Source organism: Capricornis sumatraensis, chromosome 2, assembly GCF_032405125.1.
Source record: "Capricornis sumatraensis isolate serow.1 chromosome 2, serow.2, whole genome shotgun sequence".
Classification (NCBI taxonomy): domain Eukaryota; kingdom Metazoa; phylum Chordata; class Mammalia; order Artiodactyla; family Bovidae; genus Capricornis; species Capricornis sumatraensis.
In genome coordinates, this window is record NC_091070.1 from 197,124,999 (window position 1) to 197,147,518 (window position 22,520).

The window sequence follows — 22,520 nt, forward strand, 5'->3', positions numbered from 1 at the left end:
GAAAAATTGAGGGCAGGAGGAGAAGGGGATGACAGAGGATGAGATGGTTGGATGGTATCACTGACTCAATGGACATGCGTTTGGGTGGACTCCGGGAGTTGGTGATGGACAGGGAGTCCTGGCGTTCTGCGGTTCATGGGGTCACAAAGAGTCAGACATGACTGAGAGACTGAACTGAACTGAACTTATTGTCTAGTGGCTAGAGACATATTGTTTGAATTCAAATCCCAGTTCTGACTCATACTTGCTTACATAGTATATTAGCTTTGGCTAAGTTATTTTATATATTTGTCCCTTGCCTTTTTTCATATGTAAAATGAGGACTGTAGTGGGTCCTACCAGTTGGGGGTTGTTGTAAGAATTAAATATATCAATATACCAAGCATTTGGGACAGTATGTGGCATGTAGGAATGCTCAGAAAATGTTAATTTTCTGTTGAAAATTCATGTTAATATCAGTTATGTATTAGTTAAAATTAATGTTCATATTAATTAGCCTGGAGATAAATATTCATATTTCTATTATTATGAATCCTACTTTATAGTTGAATAAGCAGAGTTTGTACACAGATTGGGTTAATTTTCCAAGGTCAGTTAGTAAGTGACAGAGATAAAACTTGAGTTTAGATCTTCTGATTTTAAGTTCAGTGCTCTCATATAATAAATGTTCCTTCTTCTACAAAAGAAGCCTTAGTAAATATTTTTGAATGATAATATTTGAAAGTACCAATTCCATTGATGAGTCTCCTTGGAAATTCTGAAGACAATGAAGCTAGAAAAATTAAAAGCTTTTGATTTTAATTAACTCTTGTTTGTATTTTCGCATCAGTGCATTTTAAAAAATAATGTGTCTACTTAACTCAAAGTATCTGATCTTCCTGATTCTGGAAGGAGGAGTCAGTCTGGTTCTCAGGCCGTATTTTAATGAGAGCAGACAAAATCACCCTAAGGTTAATTGATTTGGTTTTGAAGGAAGGCTTATCTTGGATCATTTAGATCAATCTTAGAATCAGGCAGCCAAATAACGTTACAGCTGAAAGGAACCTTAGAAGTTAGGTAACTCAATATTCTTATTTTGCAAATGAGACCTTGAGAGGGTAGGTAATTTACCCATTGTTGCACAGTGGGTCAACTGAGCTAGAATTCAGGTCTGCTGATTCCTAGGCTAGTACTCTGTCTACTACAACTGATGCTCAGAAAAAGAAGTAACATGTCAATAGAACTACTGATTAAGAAATTTAGAACTTTGGTGCATATAAAGTTTAATTCTGAGTGTTCTTTTGGAGAAAGATAGACTAGAGCTCATTTTTTTTGTGATGACTTATGGATTAAAAAAAAAAAATTAACTGACATATAGTTCCCTTGTAGCTCAGTTAGTAAAGAATCTGCCTGCAGTGCAGGAGACCTGGGTTCGATCCTTGTGTTGGGAAGATCCCCTGGAGAAGGAAATGGCAACCCACTCCAGTATCCTTGCCTGGAAAATCTCATGGATAGAGGGGCCTGGAGGGCTGCAGTCCATGGGGTCGCAAAGAGTCGGGCACGACTGAGCGACTAACACTAACACTTATAGTTGACTTACAATGTTGTGTTAATTTCTTCTGTACAGCAAAGTGACCTAGTTACACACACACACACATATTCTTTTAAAAAAATTTTTTTTCCATTATAGATTATCCCAGGATATTGAATATAATTCTTTGTGCTATTTAGTAAGGCCTTGCTGTTAAAGTAGGATATTGCTGTGCTCTTCAAATGCAGACCATACTGACTTCTCAATCAATTGCTTTGTTGCTTTCTGTAGTTGTGTTTACTCTTCTTTTTCTGGTTTATTAACTAGTTTGGGAATTCACCAGACTCTTTGCTTTTATTTTTTATCCCATCCCAGTGTTAAAATTTTGGGCAACTTAGTACTCATTAGAATATTAGGTGGAGAGAGGAGAGACAAAGAATTGGAGTCACACTTAAGTTTTTACACTTTTGATATGCCTGTTTGGTTGGTGGAGGAAATGGAAATTAACTTTATGGTTGTTTCTGATTTTACCATTATTATTTTTATGTAGAAACTGCTTCTAATTTTTGTTTAACCCTTAGTCTGCTTGTATATTCTCTTAACATGTTCTGATAAAAGTTTGAAAATGTACAAAATAGAGTACAAATTGCATAGCTGGGTTGAAATTAAATAAAATCAAATATATTAGAGGTAACTTGTATAAAGTTCAATACAAAAGACACAGGGTGTTATCATTTTTGTTTTTCTAACCAGGAAACTGAAGTTTGGTTGTGGTTTTTACTTGTTTTAAGGGTGCTTGCCACTTGCTTATATAGTATACCAACCAGTCTGTCAAAGACACTTGTAGCACAAATTGATCTTCTAGGTTATAATGACAGAAAAAGTTGCTTGTTCCACAGCCTAGATGAGCTGAAAACTTCCTCTTATCCTGGACTACATTCAGAGTTGGTGGCAGCCTAATGGATTCTGAAAGATGAACCTATAAGTACCAAATGATGACAAATGTCACTGTCAGAGCACATAATATTTAAATGTATGTGCCATCGAGCTTCATGAACTTCTATTAATACCCAGTTCTCTTAAATTTTATTAACAGGTAACCTTGGACGGGTGGACCAGGTCTCTGAGTTTGAGTATGATTTATTTATTAGGCCGGACACCTGTAATCCTCGCTTCCGAGTCTGGTTCAACTTTACTGTTGAAAATGTGAAAGAATCACAGGTGAGAGAAATAGTGGATCCCTTCAGTGTGGTTTTGGTAAGAAGATTATGCTTTTGTTTTATTTTAGGAATATCAAAATAATGACTATAGTAGAACTATATTCTTTTATATGTACAGTAATGTTATTTTATTTCAAGAAGTATAGAATAACAGGTATAATATACTGGCTTTTGTTATCTGTTGGTTATTAAAAATACAAGCAGATTATGTAAGAACACAGTGTTCTTTACGATTGCAGCTTTAGCATGATGTACTAGACTTCCATGGGGGAAGCCTATAAGGAACCACTGGAAGTGACTTGATTATTATACAGTGCCGTTCTGTATATCTTTTCTTCACAGGACTCATTTTACAAAAAGATTTTCTTCACCTATATAACAAGGTGTTTATATCGTAAAAGCAATATGATTCTTATAATTCATCCTGCTTTTCACTTTATTTGGCTATTGCACAACTCAGAGTCAATTTTATAGCCCACGTTAATGACTCTGGAAAAATTTTTTACTTGTGTTTTTGTATACTAACTTTTCTGTTATTCTAATAGTATTTAGGTTGGTGCAAAAGTATTCATGGTTTTGCATTGTTGAACTTTGCCTTTTTATATTGGAATACATTCTTTAATAAAAGTGGTTATTTGAATGCACATTTCTCACTTTGTCTTTTTGCTAATGACTTATTACTTGCTGTTTATTTTATATTTATTTTAGACTAGGGAAATAATATTAGGCAAAAAGCAAAGTTGAGTAATTTTTTTATTCAAGCTTAAAATGGTCATCAAGCAGCAGAGACAATTCGCAACATCAAGAATGCATTTGGTCTAGGAATTGCTAACAAATGTACAGTGCAGTGGTGGTCCAAGAAATTCTGCAAAGGAGACAAGAGCCTTGAAGATGATAAGCGCAGTGGCTGGCTATTGGAAGTTGACAATGACCAACCTGAGAAATTGCCAAAGAACTCAGTGTGGACCATTCTATGGTCATTCAGCATTTGAAGCAAATTGGAAAGATGAAAAATCTCAGTAAGTGGGTACCCATGAGCTGAAGGCCAATCAAAAAAAAAAAAAAAAGAATCATCATTTTGAACTGTTGTCTCCTTTTATTCTATGCAACCAACTATTTCTTGCTTGGATTGTGTCCTGCAATGACAAGTGGATTTTATACAACAACCAGTGATGACCATCTCAATGACTGGACCAAGAAGCTCCAAAGCACTTCCTAAAGCCAAACTTGCACCAAAAAAGGTCATGGTCACTGTTTGGTGATCTGCTGCCCATCTGATCCACTGCAGCTTTCTGAATCCAGGTGAAACCATTGCATCTGAGAAATATGTTCAGCAAATCAATGATATACACTGAAAACTGCAATGCCTGCAGCCAGCATTGGTCAACAGAAAGAGCCCAATTCTTTTCCACGAAAACATCCAATTGCATGTTGCACAACCAATGCTTGAAAAGTTGAAAGAGTTAGTCTACAAAGTTTCGCCTCATCCACCATATTCGCTTGACCTCTTGCCAATGGACTACCATTTCTTCAAGCATCTTGACAGCTTTTTGCAGGGAAAAGGCTTACACAACCAGCTGGAGGTAGACAATGCCTTTCAAGAGTTTGTCAAATCCTAAAGCATGGATTTTTATGCTACAGGAATAAACAAACTTATTTCCCATTGGCAAAAAATGTGTTGATTATAATGGTTTCTATTTTTATTAATAAAGCTGTGATTGAGCCTTGTTATAATGATTTAAAATTCATGGTCTGAAACCACAATTACTTTGCACCAACCTAAATAATATGAATCTATCTTTAACCACAATTTCTTCATATGCATTTTGTAACATAAGAGTATATGTTTTACAATTCTGTTCAAAATTGTTTTCAATAAAAATATTGATGAAAATAGAACTAAAGACATATGCTTTTAACAAACTTTGATAAAAATCTAACCCTGAGAAATCAGTTGTTATTGTTACATTGAGACAACTAATTTTGGAAGATTCTGCACAAGCTTTGTGTACATAGTGATAGGATTGTTTTAAGCAGGTGAAAGCATAGTCCTGTAATCTAATATCTGCCTTCTTTCTTCAGGCTTCTTTTTTTCTAGCATATTTGAGAGAGAGTGAGGAGTTTAATTTCCCATCCTAAGTCAATCTAATCTACTTGCTCTTTCACCTGGTTGCTTACTTCTCTCTGTTTCTTTCAACTGCAACTTGAGTCATACGTTAGGTGGTAATGGTCAGTGTTTGAAATTTAGGGACCCTCACTTGTCTTTGACACAGTGCTCTTCCTGGCATGCTGGCTTCAGCAGAAGAGGGGTTCATGAACAGCCACTTCATTTTACTACCAATTCTTCTAATTTTCTACAACACCACTGACACAGGACTTGGTGTATGTTATGTTTACTGAAATTTAGGGGTAACTAGAAGGAATTATATACATGGGAGAGCTCTGAACATTGTTGGCTAACTATGAATTATCTCAGCTGTTTGGTACAAGAGGGGAAATAAACCTCACACAGATTATTGCTCTACAACAAACTTAGTTCTTTGCTTTGCTTCTTGTTTTACTTACACGCTCATGAGATAATTCCTTTTTCAGTTTTTTACAGTAAGGATATTCCTTCCCTGCAATCACTTTAGGGAAATGTACATTTTATCTACAGGGCTTCACCTGTCCCTAGGATGGTCCCTCTTACTCCAGAAAGACAATCAATAATCCTCAAAGTGCTTTTTTCAAAATCTATGTGACTAAGTCTTGAGAGTATAAATCATAGCAGGAGGCCTTAGCCACATGTATAAGCCTGAGTCTTGGAACTCTAGTTTGGGTTCCCTATGAAGATCTCTCTGCTACCATGACATAAGCACGCAGCCTCTCATTCTTCTACTGGTGTGTTTATCTCATGTCAGCAATTTACAGTTGTCACATACACACACCACTTAAAAAAAGAACAGTAATTCTAAGGCAGCACAGTCAATTCCTATTAAGGAAGGGGAACATTTTCTTTAAAGCAGTATAATCTACAAGGTTTTCTAACTTCACAAATGGGATTATTCTTTTTTACTCTTTATCCACAGCTCATGCTTATCTTTCAGCTTGTCTATTCCAGCCAGGAATCCACTCTCTCTTAAGAAATGAGGCTTGTTACTTTTCAAGGAATAGAATCTATTCTCATCATATCCTTTCTTAAGTAGAGACTTAGCAGAAGCTCTGAAATTTTATATATATATATAATCTTTTTTTTTTTTTTTACTTTGGGCCACATTAAATTCCTAACCTAGTTTTTCTTTCACTTTGGTCTCTATTAAGAGTATCCTTATAGTTTCTATGGTCAGATGGAGGCATTGGATGACTAGAGTGTTTGGAAAATGTGTTTCTTAAATTATATGACCTGGGATAATTTTTTGGACAAATTGCTCATACATTTCAAAGTTTATTGTTGTTTGTTCTTCTAGGTGGTTTATATTCACTTTGCTGTTAAAAATGTCTTTTCCAGAGTGTTATAATTTTTATACTACATGTTAAAGTCCTACGGTCTCTTTTGAATCTTTATCTATCAATCAAGGAAGTGAAATGACTGTTTTGTTATTATTCTTACAAGAGTTGGTACTGTTTTATGGATGCTTGTTTTTAAAGTTGAAGAAACAAATATTTGCTCTAAGTTCTGTCTTCATATCCAGTGTTATCCTACCTTTGTTACAATTAAAAATCATGAACGTGTTTGTCTGTTTTCCTGAGGCTGATGCTTTATCAGCCTCTTTCTGTGTGCCATTGGGTCATCAACTGTAATCACATTATATAGTTATGGAAATCTGTCTCAAGAAGGCATAAAGATTTGCTGGAAAGATACAGTACATATCTCTAGCTCACAGGATATTTGTTTTCATGGTTGTCTACATGGAAGAGAATGATTTTACTATTAAGTTTGACTTGTGAGGTCTGTTTTTATAATGGCTTGTCCCATAATCTTTTGCCATCTCTCCAATTTCCGTTAAAATGAGAACTGCATGAATGTAATCTAGTCAGGGACCTTATTTAAGGTTTGGTACTAGCGGGCAAAAGAAATATTAGTCATCAAAGTCTGACTCCACTAAAAATTGAAGCATTGAATATACTGTATAAACAGGTCTAGCTTTTGGATCATCTTCCTTAATGTTTTTTAGCAAGTGATAAATGCTTGAAACATATGGTGTCATATTCCAGGGCTGATATATTAACTCCCAAAGTAGTTGGTAAATAGTACATTTGTAAGAATCTATGATAACTAAACATCCAGGTATCTTTATTGAAAAGTAATTTTCTCTCTTAAAAATGCTATATTAAATATTCTTACATGGAAATTTGTTATTTATGCAGCAGAACACTCATGTGATATGAAAGCAAATCTTCCTATTTAAATACTCATGATAAAACTTTAGCCAATAAGAAGAAATAAAATGCTATGCCTGGATTGTTGAAATAATTTTCTGTCTTCTATATTATCTTTATCTCTTTGAGTTTATTTTTTCCCCTCTATACTGACTGTAAAAGTATCCAATGCTTACTGTAGTAAATGTGTACAATATAGATATTTATCAGAAGCAGAGAAAATGCACATACATACCCATACTTACACATACCCCCATAATCTTACTAACTATAAGCAAATGCTAATAACTTTTTGGCATATTTACTTCTAGGCTTATTTATTTTCTATTTTATTATTTAGAGCATAATTAAATTTGTAACATGTATACATTTTGTATCTTTATAAGGAAACTAAACAGTATTACAAGAAATTTTCTGTCAGTTAAACCATCATAAACATGGCTGTACAATAGTTACGTACTTTTGGACCCCTTCTTTAAATCTTGGGCATAAAGATTGCCTTTTATTATCTGTTGTTATAAATAATACTCTAGGGAGCACCTTTATGCGTGAAACTTTACCCAGATTTCTTTTCACTTCTTTAGAATAAATTCCTATGAGGAAAATTGATGGGCTAAGTATATAAATATTTTAAAAACTCTTTATTCATATTTCTAAATTTCTGCCAGACAGTTTGTATTATTTTTCTATCCTATCAACAGTGAGATGCTTTATTTTGGATTTCTTGGTTTGAATTGTTTAATGAACTCAAAAGTTCATATATTTAGAATAAATTCTTTTTTCTATCTTACTTGGAAACATCACACAAGTAAATGAGATATAATGCAGTGTTTCAGGTCTCTGGTCAAAAAGGAATTAACTGCATTCAAGTAACAATGTAAGACAACAAAATATACTTATTTATTATTTTGACTCTTTCTTAATTCATCAAACCTATTTTATCTGGGTTTGCCAACAGAGTGTCCTCTGAGTTAGGTAATGCAAAATTAAAAAAAAATTAACGGTGAATTATTGCTTACATTATTATAAACAGCAATGTAGCTTAAATACACACACACACACACATACACACACAAACACACACACACTTATATATGGCATGTCCAAAATTTCAAGAGTCTTTTGCTGCTTTGGTCTCCATTCTAGAGATTTCAGCCTCAGTGAAGCTTCATCCTGGCTATGGCTAGACTTGACAATAAACAAAGACAGCAAATTATGGTAGAGAGATCACAGGACAATGGATTCAAACAGACTTGGCTTAATTTCTTGGTATCTCAATTTTCCATCTATAAAACAAAGATGATAATACTACTTCATGTGAGTATTGTAAAAATAAAGGGCAGAATGCATATAAAGAGCCTACCATGATGTTTGGTAGATACAGATTCACTACTTGATGGCTATTGAGTTTACTAAAACACCTCGACAGTAGAAACAATACTAAAACCAGCAAGAGGGAAAACCACCACAACAAATTATTAATATATATTATTACTACTGTTGGTGGAGGTCTTCCCAGGGGCTCAGTTGATAGAGTCTGCCTGCAATGCAGGAGACTTGGGCTCAATCCCTGGGTCAGGAAGTTTCCCTGGAGAAAGAAATGGCTACCCACTCCAATATTCTTGCCTGGGGAATTCCACAGATGGAGGAACCTGGTGGACTACAGTTCATGGGGTCACAAAGACTTGGACACGACTGCATGACTAACACACACACAGTGTTGTTCTGCCCTTTTTCCTTCTCCTTCTTCTAGTCCTTCTCTTCATCTTCCTCTTTCAAATCTACTATTGCAAGGTATCATCATTGTCAACATCATCATTAAGCAAACTTTGACAGTTAAGAATATGGAGTCTATACTGCACATGCCTGACTTCCAGGCCTACGTATATCTGTGATCAACGTCTCCTAACTGCCCCCCTGTTTAATTCTGTCTTTTAGTGTACTCAAAACAGGAAAATGATAGGAATTTTATGATAAAAGTCGTATCATATGATTACTCGGTTAAACTTATGTAGTTAATTTTTGCATGTCAGAGTAAAAGATGGTATCTCTAAAATGATCCACCAGATCCTGCAAAATCAGCAGTCTAACTCACCCACTCCACCCTATAACTTACATACATCTTTGACCACATTTCTTCTACTTTATGCCTTGCCCACACAGCTTTTCTTTGTGGCACCTCAAACAAGCCAGGCGTGATTCTACCTTAAAGCATTGGCTTAGGGCTCCTACTTGCCTGTCTACCAGATATTTGCATAACAAATTTCCTTACTGCCTTTGTCTTTGCTCAACTAATCTCTTCTTAATGAGGCCAATATTAATGACTATCCTTTTTCTCCTCCTTCACACACCCCTCTTACTCTGTTCTACCTTTTCTTTTAGAATCTACTACTTTGTAATATATCATTTAATTAGTTTATTTATTTATTATGTCTTTTTTTTTTTTTTGTCTTTCTCTTTGCCCTTAATAATACAGATAGACTATTTAAAGTTTTCTTAGTGTAGGCCTGATGCAGTGATGGTTGTTTAGTCTTACTTGGTCCATACACGGCACTTCTGAAGTATCTACTGAGTGTTTTGGATGTTCGAAGGAGTCTTTCTAATCTATCTGGTTACAGTGAGAACATCTCCCATTGCTGTGTCTTGAAAGCCAGAGTGATCATAGGAATTATCTCATTTGTTTCCCTTCTGTTATGGATCCCATCTTTGTGATGCTAATTGTCCAGTGTCTGAAAACATCTATTTCAAATATTTTATTTGGTTTTCTAGTTGTTAGTCAGATATGGATCCATTTACTCCATTGTGAATATCAAGGGTTGCTTTTAAGTGTTGCTCAGGTAGGTCTAGAGAGCTGTGGCTTTAGTTTAATCCTGCTACTAAGGTGTGATACTTCTGGAGTCTCCAGTAAAGTGTTAGGATTTGTTTGAGTTTCAATGTCTGCTAGCTCTGTCTGAGTTCTTGGAATTGTTCTACCACTTTCTAGTAATTGTCCTTTGCCTATTTTAATGGAGTCTTACCTTATGTATATATGTATAGCTTTGCATTCAACCCAAAGAATCAAGTTGAACCCTGTGTTGGTTTTTGAGGTTTTTTTGTGCATAGTTTTGTCTTCTCTGGTGCTCTGTGTTCTATAATTCCAGTCATATCATCACCAACCCAGTTTTGTGAACTCCAATTTCTATTTAACTCAGTGAGATATCCACATTTTGTATGAGTTCCTTTGCCTTGCAACATAGTTCAGAATGTGCCTTCAGAAAGAAATCTTTAGTGATCAAAGGCCTTACTTTATTTCCCCTTCTCAGGGATCAGTCATGAATTATCTGCTGTCCACTGTCTAAAAAATATGTTTTATATTTTTTGGCCCAAAATTATAGTTGTTTGTGGCGAGAGGGTAAATTTAATACCACATAACCCATTGTGGCTTGAAGCAGACCATGACTGTGTTTTCTTTTCAGCAATACAGACCACAAAATAAGAGAAAGTCCAGGATGCATGCAAGCAAACTTAGAAAAGAGAGAGATTCTTCATAAGATATTCTTGTGAAGTCTGTGCTTAGTGTATCTTAGTGAAAAAGCTACAAAGAGATCGTCGTTAGATAATAGGATGAGTGAAAGAAAATGGAAGGAATTGCAATTATTGTAACTATTGGAAATATCAAGGTGTAGAGTATGACTATGGGGACAGCTAGAAATATATAATGAATATATAATGAAGATATTATATGTAAAATATTGGAGAGGAAGAATTCAAAGTGCCAAGGTGTTAAGTGCAAAGATTGTCTCTGTATATATTGGAGAAATGTCAGTGAGGTGTGAACAATAGTCCTTGAAAAATGAGAAGGGATGACAGAGGAATACAAAGATAACATCAGTAAGAGAGATAGTAAAGGGATAATCTGATAAAATGAGATTCAAACTATGTTTTCAGAAGTGAAAGCTTAATATTATAAAGATGTCTGTTCTCCCCAAATCACCCTTTAATACAATTTCAATCATTTTCCTCCTCAATTTATTTTTCATAGAACTTGACAAGCTAATTCTAAATTCATGTAGAAAAGCAAAAGGTCAAAAAAAATAGCTAAGCTAGGATTTCCTAGGAGGTCCAGGAGTTAAGACTTTGCCTTTCAATGCAAGGAATGTGGGTTTGACCCCTGGTTAGGGAGCTAAGATCCCACATGCCCTGGAGCCAAAAAACCAAAACATAAAACAGAAACAATATTGAAACAAATTCAATATTGACTTTTTAAAAGGGGTCCACATTAAAAAAAAAAGTCTTAAAAATAATTACTCTCAAGAGTCTTTTCCAACACCACAGTTTGGAACTTGTTACTTAGTTTAAAAAGTATACTTGAAATTGTTTATAATTGTGTATGTAATTATATGTATATGTATAATCATGATATACATATACCAGTGCATTTGTGTGTTTATGACTGCAAGGAGATCCAACCAGTCCATTCTAAAGGAGATCAGTCTTGGGTGTTCTTTGGAAGGAATGATGCTAAAGCTGAAACTCTAGTATTTTGGCCACCTCATGTGAAGAGTTGACTCATTGGAAAAGACTCTGATGCTGGGAGGGATTGAGGGCAGGAGGAGAAGGGGACAACAGAGGATGAGATGGCTGGATGGCATCACCGACTCGATAGACATGAGTGTGAGTGAACTCCGAGAGTTGGTGATGGACAGGGAGGCCTGGCGTGCTACAATTCATGGGGTCACAAAGAGTTGGACATGACTGAGCAACTGAACTGAACTGAACTGAATGTTAGTGTATTTATTCATTATATCAGTTAATCCAGGCACTAGTATCATAATTTAAAATGATAGCATTCAAATATAAACTTAGCTGGTAGTATATTTAGTAGTATTTATTAAATATGCATTTCACTACTGTGATAGTCATAAGTAATTTTCATTTTGCTAAATTCAATAACATATTACACTCATTATCTTAATTTATCTTGCATTTGATATGACAGTTTGTGGTTGGAAATTGTTACCTTGGCTCTCCTGGTATTTCTCTTTTTTGGTTATCCTTGCATCTGCTTGCTCATTTCTTCTGATCCTCCTTCATGGGTTTCTCAGCTATAAAATCCTTTATTTTTATATGATTCCATCTCATATCATTACATCTTGCATTTCTTTTCCATATTCTCAAATCTATCTACACTCTCAAATCTCTTCTGGTATTAAAACTCCTAGTTTTCACTGCCTTTTCAGTGGATTTTACCACCGCCTCATGGGTCTCTCAAACTCATCATTTGTAAAAGTGAACTCTTTATCTTACCATTTCGGTTTTCTGCTTCTACCAACTCTACATTCCAGTGAATGTACTACTATTACATGTAGTAGTTACTACATGCAACTACTATGTAATTACTATTTCAGTTTTTATTGATCACTTATGCTGTACCAGTATTGTAGTAAATGTTTATAATGTAATCTTCCCAACAACTCTGAAATGTTGGTATTATTATTATCTTCATTTTATAGATGGCAAAATAAAATTTGCCCTTGGTTTTAATACCTTTAAAATAATTTCCTAAATTTGTCAATCTCTGCTACAATCATTCCAGTTCAGTCTGTTATCTTATGTTGCCTGACTTATTATGGCAATTTTCTTTTAACATGTAGCTTTGTCCAGAATCTTGTGCTATTTAAGTCCATCTTTCATACTACAGCTGGAGCATTCTATGTATATTATGAATTTGACCTTGCCACTCCACTGCCAGTCTTCTTAACAAGGGTCCTATTGCCTATTAAAGTCCAAACTTCTTAGCTTGGCATATGGTCCTTTTCATGATCTGGCTCCTATTTTTAGTCTGCCTTGCCATGAATTCTTATTGGCCTTCTTATAATTTCCTACAGAGAGTGTGTTGTTTCACACCTCCTTGCATCTTGCTATCTCTTTCCAATAATGCCCTTCATCATTTCCTAATTTGGATTAAGTACAAGCTTTGGAATCAGACTGCCAGAGTTTGTATTCTACTTCAGCTGTTTACTATGTGACTTTGGCAAGATATCTTATGCTCTCAGTGACTCAGTTGCTTACCTGACTGATATAATATATACAAAGCTATTGAAGTTTTTCCTGACACAAAGAAACCGCTCTATAAATGTTACTTCTCTTGCCTTTAATACTCAACAACTATTTATGGTGTACTGATGATATGTCAAAAACTTTTCTGTGTGCTCAGGATCAGCATTGAGTAAGACAGAAAAGGTTCTTCTATTTTGGGGAAGCTTGTGTTCTGTTATAAGAGGAAAGACAATAAGTAGAAGTAAACAAACAAATAAGATATTTTTAAAAAGTGGCAAATGCTACCATAGTGTTTTTATCTACTGAAGGAGTTTTGCCGATGGTTCCAATTTTTGGCAGTTATGAATTAAGCTCCATAAATATTTCTGTACATTTTAGTGTTTATAAATATAAGCTTTTATTTCACTTGTGTAAGTACTTGGGGGTAGCACTGCTTGTTCATATGGTTAAGTATGTGTTTAACTTCATAAGTAACCAATAAACTGTTTGCCAAAGAGGTTGTATCAGTTTGCCTTTCCATTAGCAATTTATGAGAGCCCTAGTCCCAGCCATTCTAATAGATATGTAGTTGAGTATCATTGTGATTTTAGTTTGACTTTGAAAATGTTTTCTTTTTTTTCCTTGCCATCTGTTTGTATTCTTTGATGAGGTTATCTGTTCAGAAATTTTTAATATTTTAATTTGAGTTGTTCTGTTATATTATTATTAAGCTTTGAGAGTTTCTTATATGTTCTGGATATAAGTAATAGATAATGTGTTTTGCACATATTTTTTTCCCACACTAGGGTTGACTTTTTTTTCTTTAGCAGTACCTTTCACAGAACAAATTGGTAATTTTTGTAAAGCCATTTATCATCTTTTTTCTTGTATGAGTCATGCATTTGAATGATGTTAATTCTAAAAATATTTTGTATTATTGAAGGTAACAAAATTATTTCCTATATTTTCTTCTAAAAGTTTCATGGTTTTAGATTTTAAATTTAGGTTTATGATCCATTTTTATTTATTTTTAAATCTTTTATTGAAGTATACTTGATTTACAATATTATGTTAGTTTTAAGTGTATAGTATAGTTATTCAATATTTTTATAGATTATCCACTTAAAGTTATTATAAAATATTTATTATATGCCCTTCACTGTATAATAATATATCCTTGTAAGATACTTATTTTATACATAATAGTTTGTGCCTGCTAATCACCTACCCTTAAATTGCCCTCCCCATTCTATCTCTGTACTGGTAACTACTAGTTTCTTCTCTATATTTGTGAGTCTGTTTCTGTTTTGATATATTCATTCATTTGTTTTATTTTTTAGGTTCCACACATAAGTGATAACATACACTATTTGTCTTTCTCTGTCTGACTTATTTCACTAAGCATAATACTTTCCAGTTCTGTCCATCTTGTAGCAGATGAGAAAATTCCTTGTTTTTTGTGTCTGAGTGAATACCAGACCACCTGACCTGCCTCTTGAGAAACCTATATGCAGCTCAGGAAGCAACAGTTAGAACTGGACATGGAACAACAGACTGGTTCCAAATAGGAAAAGGAGTATGTCAAGGCTGTAAATTGTCACCCTGCTTGTTTAACTTATATGCAGAGTGCATCATGAGAAATGCTGGGCTGGAAGAAGCACAAGCTGGAATCAAGATAGCTGGGAGAAATATCAATAACCTCAGATATGCAGAAGACACCACCCTTATAGCCAAAAGTGAAGAGGAACTAAAAAGCCTCTTGATGAAAGTGAAAGAGGAGAGTGAAAAAGTTGGCTTAAAGCTCAACATTCAGAAAACTAAGCTCATGGCATCTGGTCCCATCACTTCATGGGAAATAGATGGGGAAACAGTGGAAACAGTGGCTGATTTTATGTTTCTGGGCTCCAAAATCACTGCAGATGGTGACTGTAGCCATGAAATTAAAAGATGCTTACTCCTTGGAAGGAAAGTTATGACCAACCTAGATAGCATATTCAGAAGCAGAGACATTATTTGGCCAACAAAGGTCCGTCTAGTCAAGGCTATGGTTTTTTCCAGTGGTCATGTATGGATGTGAGAGTTGGACTGTGAAGAAGGCTGAGCACCAAAGAATTGATGCTTTTGAACTGTGGTGTTGGAGAAGACTCTTGACAGTCCTTTGGACTGAAAGGATTTCCAACCAGTCCATCTTAAAGGAGATCAGTCCTGGATGTTCATTGGAAGGACTGATGCTAAAGCTCAAACTCCAGTATTTTGGCCACCTCATGTGAAGAGTTGACTCATTGGAAAAGACCCTGATGTTGGGAGGGATTGGGGGCAGCAGGAGAAGGGGATGACAGAGGATGAGATGGCTGGATGGCATTGCCGACTCATTGTACATGAGTTTGAGTGAACTCTGGGAGTTGGTTATGGACAGGGAGGCCTGGCGTGCTGTGATTCATGGGGTCGCAAAGAGTCAGATACAACTGAGCGACTGATCTGAACTGAACTGAGTATTCCATTGTATGTATATTTCACATCTTCTTTATCCATTCATCTGTTGATGGCCACTTAGGTTGCTTCCATGTATTGACTGTTGTAAATAATGCTGAAGTGAACCCTGCTTATTTAACTTATATGCAGAGTACATCATGAGAAACGCTGGACTGGAAGAAACACAAGCTGGAATCAAGATTGCCAGGAGAAATATCAATAACCTCAGATATGCAGATGACACCACCCTTATGGCAGAAAGTGAAGAGGAGCTAAGAAGCCTCTTGATGAAAGTGAAAGAGGAGAGTGAAAAAGTTGGCTTAAAGCTCAACATTCAGAAAACGAAGATCATGGCATCTGGTCCCATCACTTCATGGCAAATAGATGGGGAAACAGTGGAAACAGTGTCAGACTTTATATTTTTGGGCTCCAAAATCACTGCAGATGGTGACTGCAGCCAATAAATTAAAAGACACTTACTCCTTGGAAGAAAAGTTATGACCAGCCTAGACAGCATATTGAAAAACAGACTAAGGTCCGTCTAGTCAAGGCTATGGTTTTTCCAGTGGTCATATATGGATGTGAGCGCTGAAGAATTGATGCTTTTGAAGTGTGGTGTTGGAGAAGACTCTTGAGAGTCCCTTGGACTGCAAGGTGATCCAACCAGTCCATTCTGAAGGAGATCAGCCCTGGGATTTCTTTGGAAGGAATGATGCTAAAGCTGAAACTCCAGTACTTTGGCCACCTGGTGCGAAGAGTTGACTCATTGGAAAAGACTTTGATGCTGGGAGGGATTGGGGGCAGGAGGAGAAGGGGACGACAGAGGATGAGATGGCTGGATGGCATCACTGACTCGATGGATGCGAGTCTGAGTGAACTCCGGGAGTTGGTGATGGACAGGGAGGCCTGGCGTGCTATGATTCATGGGGTCGCAAAGAGTCAGACACAACTGAGCGACTGAACTGAACTGAACATTGAAGTGTATATATCTTTTGAATTAGTGTTTTCTGTTTTATTCTTATATAATGAAGGAATTAGATTTCTGGGTCATATGGTAATTCTATTTTTAGTTTTTTGAGCAATCTGCATACTCTTAAATAGTGGCTGCATCAATTCATAATCCCAATTACAGTGTACTAGGGCTCCATTTTCTCCACATTGTCACTAACATCTGTAATTTTTGGTCTTTATGATGATAGTCATTCTGACAGATGTGAGATGAAATCTTGCTGTGGTTTTGATTTGCATTTCCCTGGTTATTAGATTGAACCCAGGTCACCCGCATTGTAGGCAGATGCTTTACTGTCTGAGTTATTAGTAGTGTTGAGCATCTTTACATGTGTCTATTAGCCTTTGGTATGTCTTCTTTGGAAAAATGTCTTTTCAGGTCTTCTACCCATTTTTTTTTGGTTGATTATCTTTTTGACATTGAGTTATGTATGTTGCTTATATATGTTTTTAAGTTTAATTTGGTCCCATTTCTTGATTTCTGTTCTTGCATTTTTGGCCTTAGGAGAGAGATCCAAAAAAATATTGCTATGATAAGCCAAAGTATTCTGCCTGTGTTTTTTTCAGGGAGTTATATGGTTTCCAGTCTTATATATAGGTCTTTAATTTATTTTGTATTTATTCTTGTATTTTGTATGAGAAAATTTTCTAAATTCATTCTCTAAGATCGCACTGGCCAGTTTTCCTAGTCCCTCTTATTAAAGAGACTGTGTTTTCTCTATTGTATATTCTGGCTTCATTTGTAGTAGATTAATTAAGAAGGAAATGGCAACCCCCTCCAGTATTCTTGCCCAGAGAACCCCATGGACAGAGGAACCTGGTGGACCACAGCCCATGTGGTCGCAAAGAGTCGGGCACAACTGAGCAACTAACACTGCTACTAATTGACCATAAAGTGAGTGAAGTGAAGTTGCTCAGTCGCACCCAACTTTTTGCAACCCCATGGACTGTAGGCTAGCAGGCTCCTCCATCCATGGGATTATCCAGGCAAGAGTTCTGGAGTGGGGTGCCATTTCCTTCTCCATGGTATCTTCCCAACCCAGGGACCAAACTTGGGTCTCCCACATTGCAGGCAGTCTCTTTACCCTCTGAGCCACTATGGAAGCCCAAATTGACCATACGTGAATGGATTTATTACTGGGCTCTCTGTTTTGTTCAGTTGATTTATATGTCTGTATTTGTGCCAGTGCAGTACTATTTTGATTACCATAGGTTTTGTATAGTCTAAGTCAGGAAATGTGATACTTCCAGCTTTGTTCTTTATCCTTCAAATTTCTTTTGCAAACCAGGGTCTTTTGAGATTACATTTGATTTTTAGGATTAATTATTTTGGTTCTGTGAAAATTATCAATGGTATCTTGATAAGGATTGCATTAAGACTGTAGATTGCTTTGGATAGAATGGACATTTTAATAATATTAATTCTTCCAATCCTTGACTTCAGGACATGTTTTTATTCCTTTGAATTATCTTCAGTTTCCTTAATATTTTTTTAAATAATTTTCAGAGTACAGGTCTTTCACCTCCTTGGCTAAGTTTCTTCCTAGATATCTTACTCTTTTTGATGTGATTTTAAGTGAGAGTTGCTTTTTCTTTGTTATAGTTTATTGTTAGTGCATAGAAAAGCAGCAGATGTCCATATATTAATTTTATTTTCTGAAAATTTACTGAAGTCATTTATTAGTTCAAATAGTTCTTCAGGTGGAAAAATTAGGGTTTTCTTAATATAGTATGGTGTTATAGGCAGATAGTGACAGTTTTACTTCTTCCCTTCTGATTTTAATGCTATTTTTTTGTTTTCTTTTCTGATTGTTGTGGCTAGGACTTCCAAAACTAAAGTGGGTATTCTTGTCTTATTTCTGATTTCACCTTTTCACATTAAATATGATATTATCTGTGAGTTTGTCATTAATGGCCTTTATTATGATAGGATATGTTCCATCTGTACCTACTTTGGTTGGAGTTATTATCATAAATGTTGCTGAATTTTTCAGATGATTTTTCTGCATCTCTTGAGATGATCAAGTGGTTCTTATCCTTTTTGTTAAAGTGGTGATTTGCAGATGTTGGACCATCCTTGCATTCCTAGAATAAACCCTGCTGATCATGGTGTAGAATCCTTTTCAAATATTGTTGAATTAAGTTTATTAATATTTTGTTGAGGGTTTTTGCCTCTATATTTAATAGAGATATTGTCCTATAATAATATTCATTTTTTTTTGTGGTGTCATTGCCTGGTTTTGGTGTCAGGGTCATGGTGGTCTCATAGAATGAATTTTGGAATGTTCCCTCCTCATCAGTTTTTTGTAATAGTTTGAGGAGGGTAGATAATAGTTCTTTATATGTTTGGTAAAATTCTACTGTGAAGCTCTCCAGTCTTGGACATTTGTTTGCTGGGCGTTTTATGATTACAAATTCAATTTCACTACTAGTGATTGACCTATTCAGATTGTCTATTTCTACCTGATTCAGTATTGGAAGATTTTGTATTTCTAGAAATTTATTCACTTCTTTAGCTTGTCCAATTTGTTGTTATAAATGTTCATGTTATTCTTTTATGATTTTTTTTTGTATCCCTTTAGTTTTGATTGCAATTTTCCCTCCTTTGTTTCAGTTTTAATTGGGTCTTTTCTCTCTTTTTTTTAATGAGCCTGGCTAATTGCTGATTGATTTTGCTTTTCTTTTTATAAATCCAGCTCTTCATTTTATTGATTATCACTATTGATTTTTTGGTTTCTGTTTTATTTATTTTCTCTCTGATCTTTATTATTTTCTTAGTTCTGCTGACTTCAAATTTATTTTTTTTTTAATTTCTGTAGATGGTAGGTTAGGTTGTTTATTTGCTGTTTTTCTTGTTTCTTGAGGTAGGCTTGTATTGCTATAAACTTTCCTCTTAGAACTGATTTTGCTGTGTCCCATAAATTTTGAAAGTTTTGTCTTATTTTCACTTATCTCGTGGTACTTTCTAATTACTTCTTTGATTTTTTCAATAAACCATTGGTTTTTAGCAGCATGGGTTATTTAATTTCCATGTGTTTTTGTTTTCTCCTTTTACCTTTCATAATAGATTTCTAGTTTCATACTGTTTTGATCAGAAAAAATGCTTGATATAATTTCTATTATGTTTCATTTGTTGAGATTTTATGTTCCATTTAAGATTAATATATATGGCATCTACTATGGATTGAGATTTTTTAAAAATTTATATTTTGCATATGAATTTCTAATTATTTCAATAGCATCTATTTAGAAGACTTCCCTTTTTCTATTGGATTATTTTTTATCTTTATTTAAAATCAATTGACCATGTATATGTTGGACTACATTTTGGCTCTGTTCTGTTTGATTGAACTATATGACCACTGCTTCTCCAACACCACACCATCTTGATTTCTGTAGTTTTATAGTAAGTCCTAAAATAAGATGATATAAGTCTTCCAAATATTTTTTATCATTTAAAATCCTATTTTTGGTTATCCTAGCTCCTTTTACATATAAATTATAGGATAAGTTTATGGATTTCTAAAAAAAAACCTTGCTATTTTGTTCAGATTTTGATTTAAATTGTGTTGAATCTTTACATATGCAGGAGAGTTTGACATCTTGACTTTTAATGCTGTTGTTTCTTTCAGTCCAGAAACAATGTCTATTTCTCTATTTATTTGTATCTTGTTTGATCACTTTCATCATTTTTTTGTTTGTTTTTAGGATTTTTTTCCTCATTCATGTGTCACATATATTTTGTTGTATTTATGCCTAAGTATTTCCTTTCTCTTTATTGCTATTATAGATTATATTATTTTAAAACTTTCAAGTTGCTAATTGTTCACTGTTAGTCTATAGTAATATGATACTGACTTTATATTTTGCATTCTTGCTGAACTCATGTATTACATTTTTAGTAGCTTATTTGTCAATTTGAGATTTTTTCCATAGGCAATTTTGTTGTCTAGGAATAGAGATGGTTTATATCTGAATGAATTTGTATTTTTCTTCTTTTGTTCTTATTTTGTTACACCAGATATGACCTATGATACAATATTGAATTAAAGGGGTAGGTGTGGACCTGATTGCCTTATTCTCAGTTTTAGGGGAAAGCATCTAGTCTTTTACCACTGTTAATGTTGTTGGTTGTAGGATTTTTCTTTTTCTTTTGATAAATGTTCTTATTAAATTGATGACACTTCTTTCCAGTCTTAATTTATTTATAGTTTTTAGCCTGAATACATATTGAATTTTTTCAAATGCCTCTGCAGCATTTAAAGCAAAGCTTAGCATCATAAAACTTCAGAGCTAAGAGTGGCCTTAGTGACTATTTCCTCATATCTGTATCCTGCATGTTTATTATCATATAAAATTATATTCTTAGAGTAACATAGTGATTCTAACTAAAAAAATATAGTTGTATAAGGGAGTTTATTAGATTTCCATTTATTTATTTATTTACTAATCTGTACAGTAAAACTATGAAGTAAGTTTTTTGATTTTTTTCTTTTAGGTAAGAAAAATGAGACTCATAGGAGAGATGTAACTAGCTGAAAGTCACCAATCCAACCATTAAACCAACTTAACATTCTCGTAGTATGTTGTATTCACTTTGCTTTTTAGTTTCTATATCCATTTTTTCCTAGAATGCCTTTATATTCTTTATCTTCTAAAATTTATATATTTTCTTTTATATAAAAAAGAATTTTTTGAGAAATTCTGAATTTCAGAATGAAGAAATTAGTCATTCAACATCTTTCATCTACACACAGAAATCCCTTGCATTCCTATATACTAATAATGAGAAAGTAGAAAAAGAAATTAAGGAAACATTTCGATTCACCATTGCAACAAAAAGAATAAAATACTTGGGAATATATCTACCTAAAGAAACTAAAGACCTATATACAGAAAACTATAAAACACTGATGAAAGAAATCAAAGAGGGCACTAATAGATGGAGAAATATACCATGTTCATGGATCGGAAAAATCAATATAGTGAAAATGAGTATACTACCCAAAGCAATCTACAGATTCAATGCAATCCCTATCAAGCTACCAGCACTACTTTTCACAGAGCTAGAGCAAATAATTTCAAGATTTGTATGGAAATAACAAAAAACCTCGAATAGCCAAAGCAATCTTGAGAAAGAAGAATGGAACTGGAGGAATCAACCTGCCTGACTTCAGGCTCTACTACAAAGCCACAGTCATCAAGACAGTATGGTACTGGCACAAAGACAGACATATAGATCAATGGAACGAAATAGAAAGCCCAGAGATAAATCCACGCACCTACAGACACCTTATCTTTGACAAAGGATGCAAGAATATACAATGGCTTAAAGACAATCTCTTTAACAAGTGGTGCTGGGAAAACTGGTCAACCACTTGTAAAAGAATGAAACTAGAACACTTTCTAACACCATTCACAAAAATAAACTCAAAATGGATTAAAGATCTAAATGTAAGACCAGAAACTATAAAACTCCTAGAGGAGAACATAGGCAAAATACTCTCCGACATAAATCATAGCAGGATCCTCTATGATCCACCTCCCGGAATACTGGAAATAAAAGCAAAAATAAACAAATGGGACCTAATTAAATTTAAAAGCTTCTGCACAACAAAGGAAACTATAAGCAAGGTGAAAAGACAGCCTTCAGAATGGGAGAAAATAATAGCAAATGAAGCAACTGACAAACAACTAATCTTAAAAATATACAAGCAACTTATGCAGCTCAATTCCAGAAAAATAAACAACCCAATCAAAAAATGGGCCAAAGAACTAAATAGACATTTCTCCAAAGAAGACATACGGATGGCTAACACTATGGAGTATTACTCAGCCATTAAAAACAATACATTTGAATCAGTTCTAATGAGGTGGATGAAACTGGAGCCGATTATACAGAGAAAGAAAGAAAAACACCAATACAGTATACT

At 34.6% G+C, this 22,520-nt stretch overlaps 1 protein-coding gene across 1 annotated transcript in view; it reads left to right on the forward strand.

The window, feature by feature from the left end:
• Window positions 1–22,520, forward strand: part of AGBL4 (AGBL carboxypeptidase 4) — a 1,470,506-nt gene that overhangs the window by 232,240 nt on the left and 1,215,746 nt on the right. The window contains exon 3 of the mRNA XM_068961620.1: window positions 2,607–2,731. Within this exon, the coding sequence (XP_068817721.1) occupies window positions 2,607–2,731 (125 nt within the window). The remainder of the gene's footprint in view (window positions 1–2,606; window positions 2,732–22,520) is intronic.